Source organism: Frankliniella occidentalis, unplaced genomic scaffold, assembly GCF_000697945.3.
Source record: "Frankliniella occidentalis isolate FOCC.00 unplaced genomic scaffold, Focc_3.1 Scaffold20, whole genome shotgun sequence".
NCBI lineage: Eukaryota > Metazoa > Arthropoda > Insecta > Thysanoptera > Thripidae > Frankliniella > Frankliniella occidentalis.
In genome coordinates this window covers 1370126-1375014 of record NW_026267150.1, presented here as the reverse complement: position 1 = coordinate 1375014, position 4889 = coordinate 1370126, and the positions used below count along the sequence as shown (strand labels likewise).

The following is a 4889-nucleotide window of genomic DNA, read 5'->3' as shown; positions in this document are numbered from 1 at the left end:
GAGTACAAAACTATAATATTGTTTGTCGCTCGAACAGGTCTTCATCCGAAACGTGCACATCCGTTACGAGGACACAATCATGGACCCTGACCCGGATGTAACATTCACATGCGGCATCTGCCTTTTCAACCTCTCTGTTGAGTTTACCAACAGGTGAGTCGCCATGATCCATTGATCCATTCCTGTCCAACAGTCTAAGCCGTCTCCACAGAGTGCCTCATACACCCTCACACCCTTCTGTCTGCCGCAGCAAATGGAAGCCATGCCCGAGCAGTCCCGGCGCCACCTCCGTGTACCAGCTGATCCGAATCGAGTCCTTCTCGGTGTACGTGAACAAGGAGGGCAGGCCCATCATCGGCGACCAGGACCCCGAGCAGGTGCCCTTCAGCGTGTGGCGCGAGGACATGGAGCGCGGCCTCAAGCAGTTCAACACCGGCGCCGACCCGCTCAAGTTCAGTGAGTAGTGTGCCGAGAGCCCCGGGTTCAGGCCGGCTCAGCCCTCTGTGCCCGCTGACGTGCGCCCGTCTGTCCCGCAGTGGTGCAGCCCGTGTCCGCCAAGGTGAAGGTGATCGTGAACCGCTCCAACGAGGCGCGCGTGCCCAAGCTGCTGGTGGACTTCGTGGTGGAGGACGTGTCCCTGCGCCTCACGCGCGACCAGTACGGCGCGCTCCGCCGCCTGCACGACTCGCTGCGCCGCAACCGCGTCGCCTGGCGCTTCCGCCCCTTCCGGCCGGCCGGGCGCGTGGGGCAGGGCGGCGCGGCGGCGGCCGGCACGCGGGTCATGGCCTGGTGGCGGTACGCGCTGGAGGCCGTGCTGGAGCAGCGCGTGCGGCCCTACACGTGGAGCCGCGTGCGCCGCCACCGGGAGGTGTACTCGCGCTACAGGGACGCGTGCGCGCGCGCGCTGCTGCAGCCCGCCGACACCGAGCTCAAGCTCGACCTGCAGCAGCTCGAGGACCAGCTCGACGTCGTCGACATCCTGGTGGCGCGCGAGCACGCCAAGCTCAAGCTGCACCGCGACAACCCGGAGCGGGTGGCGGTGGGCGCGCGCGCCCCGTCTCGGCTGGCGCGCTGGTTCTCCGCGGCCGGCGGGGCCGGGGCGTCGTCGTACGCCACGTCGGGCAGCCGGAGCCCGTCCCCGGAGCTGCAGGTTCGCGCCGAGCGGCCGCGCGGGCTGTGGGCGCAGCTGTCTGGCAGCGAGCGGGACAGGCTGTTCGAGGCCATAGGCTACGCCGAGGGTACGCAGCGACCGGAGAAGCCCAAGCAGTACATAGGTGAGAGGCCTCGTCGGAACTCTGTTCTCTTACTCCAGACGACACCCTCCTGACCGCCCCTTGAACTCGCAGAACACAAGTTGAACGTCACGCTCGTCAACTGCTCGCTGAGCCTGGTCTCGGACGCGGGCGAGGTGCTGGCTAGCCACCTCACCCACCTGCTGGCGAGTCTGGAGACGCGGCCAGCCGCCTCCGCCTACAAGATATCACTGCGTGTGGAGAGCGCCGTGGTGGAGGGAGCTAGTCTGGAGCACCACCTCGTACCACTCGCCACGGCCAACGTCAACTCCGGTGAGCTTCAAGGGCGCCGACGCACGGTGTCCAAGCCGGCGTTGGTTATTTTCCTCACCTAAAACATTTTGTTTTCTGTCTGAAACCTCGCAGGTAACAATTACTCTAACTTCATGGCCATCGACATTGAGAAAAATCCTTCTAAATCAGACGCTGATTTTGGACTGTCCATAACAATGGAGCCCATGGAAATTGTGTATCATGAGGTAAGTGGGATTTGGTTGTTTCGCCACATGGTCCGCTAACGTCACGAACAAAGACAGTTAGTGGGGCATTAATTAACCATTACTCAAACTGACCATGGGGTGTTGCTCTTGCCCTCATCCAGCACGCGGTCTCGGAGCTTCTGACCTTCTTCTGCTCTAAACCGCGGCCCGTCAAGGACCTCTGCCTTTCGGCTGGCCACCACCTCAAGAGGGCCCTGAAGGCGGCGGCCACGGTGGGCAGGCGGGCGCTCACGAGGAGAAACACGTACTGCCTCAGCGTGGACGTGCGCGGGCCCTACATCGTCATCCCCGAGTCTGGCTCGATGCAAAAGTGAGGAATGCGTGCCGAGTGATGGCGATTTATTTTCGAAACGTTTCAGAAGGAATAACCCTGTTGTTTGTTCCCAGGGGAGGGCAGGTGCTGGTGCTGGACGCCGGGCGGGTTGTGGTGCGCACAGAGCTCCAGCCACCTGGAGTGAGCCTGGAGGACGCCACTCAGATGGAGCTGGAGGAGCGGCTGTACGACCGCCTGCACGTGGAGTGCTCCGAGGCGCAAGTCCTCTTCTGCGACTCGGGTAAGTCATGCTGCCACTCTTTTTTCGAAGGAGGTACACAGCACAGCGAAACCCTTTTCTTTTTTACCCCCCGGGTCGACACCCCTAACCAGTTTGTGTTCTCCGGTCCGAAGGTGACGAGTGGTGGGAGTCGCGCAAGATGCAAGACTCGGAGCTGCACTTGGTGCCCAAGGTGCGCGGGCAGGTCGTGTTCTCCAACAGCGTGCGGCCCGAGTACCGCGCGCTCGCCCGCCACAAGCTCACCGTGTCGCTGTCCAGCGTCAAGCTCAACCTGTCTGACCGGCGCATCGGCATGGGGCTCGACTTCCTGGAGAACGTCCCCGCGCCGACCTTCCGCCGCGCGTCCACCCACGCGGCTCAGCAGGAGGACCAGGTCGAGCACCCGGACCTGGACCCCGCCGACCACGTGGTGGCGGGGCTGAGTGGCGAGCAGCTGGCGCGCGTCCGGAGCGTCGTGCGGCAGGCCGCCGTCAGGGCGGTGCGGGGCCAGGCGCCCGACGACGGCTGCACGCCCAAGCTCGCCAACCTCGAAGTGGACAAGTGAGTCTCATGGCGACGACAAAAGCTTTTCGGAGCCTGGGATTAAGTTTAAAAATGGAACAGTTGTTGGTGGAAAACGCACACATGCCGGCTAATTGAAGGCCAACTTTCCGTCCGTCACAGGAGCTTCATGTCCTCGGACCACAGCGACAGCGAGGAGCTCGAGCTGTGGGCGCGCACCGTGGACCTGCCGGGCTTCGACGACAACGTGTCGCCGCACAACGCCATCACCATGCTGCTGCGGTTCGTCATCGGCGAGGTGGTGGTGAACCTGGCGCGCTCCAGCAACCGCGTCGACAAGCCGTACCTGCTGCTGCGCCTCGGCAAGCTCTGCTGGGACTCGGCGCTCATGGAGTACGGGCCCGCCGTGCAGGCCAGCGTGGGCTCGGTGCAGCTGGTGGACCGGCTGCACGCCGCGCCCGGCGGCACGGGCCAGTACCTCGAGATGATATCCACCGCCACCGGGGCCCAGGACGACGACGTGCTCTCCCTACTGTATAGGAAGGTGAGCGTGGGCGTGGGGAGGGTCGCGCTTTCGGCCGCCGCCGCATTCCGAACAGACAAAGCGGATAGCGAGGGGGGGGGGGGGCGAAAATTGCCATTATTCGTCTGTCATCCTTTGCAGGTGAGATCCAACTGCCCAGACTTTAAGTCACACTTCCACAGCGTGGAGCAGTCACTGGTTGTGGATGTGGCGACGGTGAACCTAGTGTTCCACCAGGAGGCTTTTATCACCCTCAACAAGTACCTTCAGTACATTGTACACAAGTGAGTACCCGGGGCTTCACGATAATGGAACCTGCCCAAACGTTGGTAAAGGATGCAATGCAAATCCGTACGCTGCTGCTGTCGTTTACCAGGTTTCAAAGCCGGGACAGCCTACGCGCTCGCGCGTCGTCGGCGTTCGGAGGGCTGCGGCCCAGCCTGGAGTCGGGCCGGCGCCGGGTGCGCGCGCTCTGGAGCGGCGCCGAGGACCCGCCCATCCCCCAGGGCGCCACCAAGTTCAGCTACTCCACGCGCGCGACCGAGCTGCGTGTGCGACTGTGCGACACGGACCTCGACTTCATGGACATCCGCGTCACGGGCCTGGAGAGCGACTGCTTGTTCAAGGCCAACGAGCGCATGGTGCTGAGGACGTACCTCACCGGCATCACCTGCGAGGATCTGTCCGACGTGACGCTCTACCATCGCGTGCTCCAGGTAATTCAAAAAACAAACTTTTTCAGAAAGTCATCTAAACAACGGGTTTTTCGGCTTTGAGCGTCTGCTGTTGGCACAGCTCGAGGTACATTTTTTAAACACTGCACTCTCTCGGGCAGGTCGACGATGACCGCGTCCTGGACCTGAAGTACGTGCGTCACGCGCCGCGCCTGTACCAGAAGTCGGGCCTCGCGGCGGGAAGGGACGACGACGTCAAGTCGGACGGCAGCCTCAAGGTGCGGCTGGGGCGGCTGAGCCTGGTGCTGCTGTACAAGACGGTGGTGGACCTGCAGCAGTTCGTGGAGCCCTTGCTCCGGCCGGGGCTGGTGCCGCACTGGCTTGCGCTGGCGGGCAAGGTCGTGGACAAGGCCGCGGGCCGCCTGCGCACCTGGCCGACACGCCTGCACGTGTCGCTCGACCTGCACCTCCCGGCGCTGCTGCTGCCGCAGAAGTCTGCCTCGCCCAACCTGGTTGTCGCCAACCTCGGTACGTGCGCTCGCCTTTAAATCACAGTGCCTTGTACAACAACACGGCCTTATCTAACAAGACCGTTCTCTGCTCCCAGGGGACCTGACCGTTGAGAACTTCTTCAAGGAGATGCCACCGCCAAGCCCCGACGGCGCGGGGTCGCCTCTGGTGATCGACAACATCCTGGTGCGGCTGGACGCCGTGCAGCTGAGCCGCGCCGTCATGACCCTAGCAGGGGCGCTGCACGTGCAGGAGCCCATCCTGGAGCCCTTGTCCCTGCGCCTCGACATCAAGCGCCTCGTGGCCTCGCCCTCCGCACCGGGGCTGCACGGCCC

General features: G+C 63.4%; 1 protein-coding gene across 1 annotated transcript in view; it reads left to right on the top strand.

Annotated features, from left to right (window-relative positions):
- LOC113207415 (intermembrane lipid transfer protein VPS13C-like) overlaps positions 1–4889 on the top strand; it is a 38425-nt gene that overhangs the window by 25285 nt on the left and 8251 nt on the right. The window contains exons 5-17 of the mRNA XM_052264647.1: positions 38–153; positions 251–456; positions 537–1274; positions 1347–1565; positions 1659–1771; positions 1894–2102; positions 2180–2346; positions 2460–2886; positions 3010–3391; positions 3512–3654; positions 3747–4086; positions 4206–4572; positions 4652–4885. Coding sequence (XP_052120607.1) covers positions 38–153; positions 251–456; positions 537–1274; positions 1347–1565; positions 1659–1771; positions 1894–2102; positions 2180–2346; positions 2460–2886; positions 3010–3391; positions 3512–3654; positions 3747–4086; positions 4206–4572; positions 4652–4885 — 3661 coding nt within the window. The remainder of the gene's footprint in view (positions 1–37; positions 154–250; positions 457–536; positions 1275–1346; positions 1566–1658; positions 1772–1893; positions 2103–2179; positions 2347–2459; positions 2887–3009; positions 3392–3511; positions 3655–3746; positions 4087–4205; positions 4573–4651; positions 4886–4889) is intronic.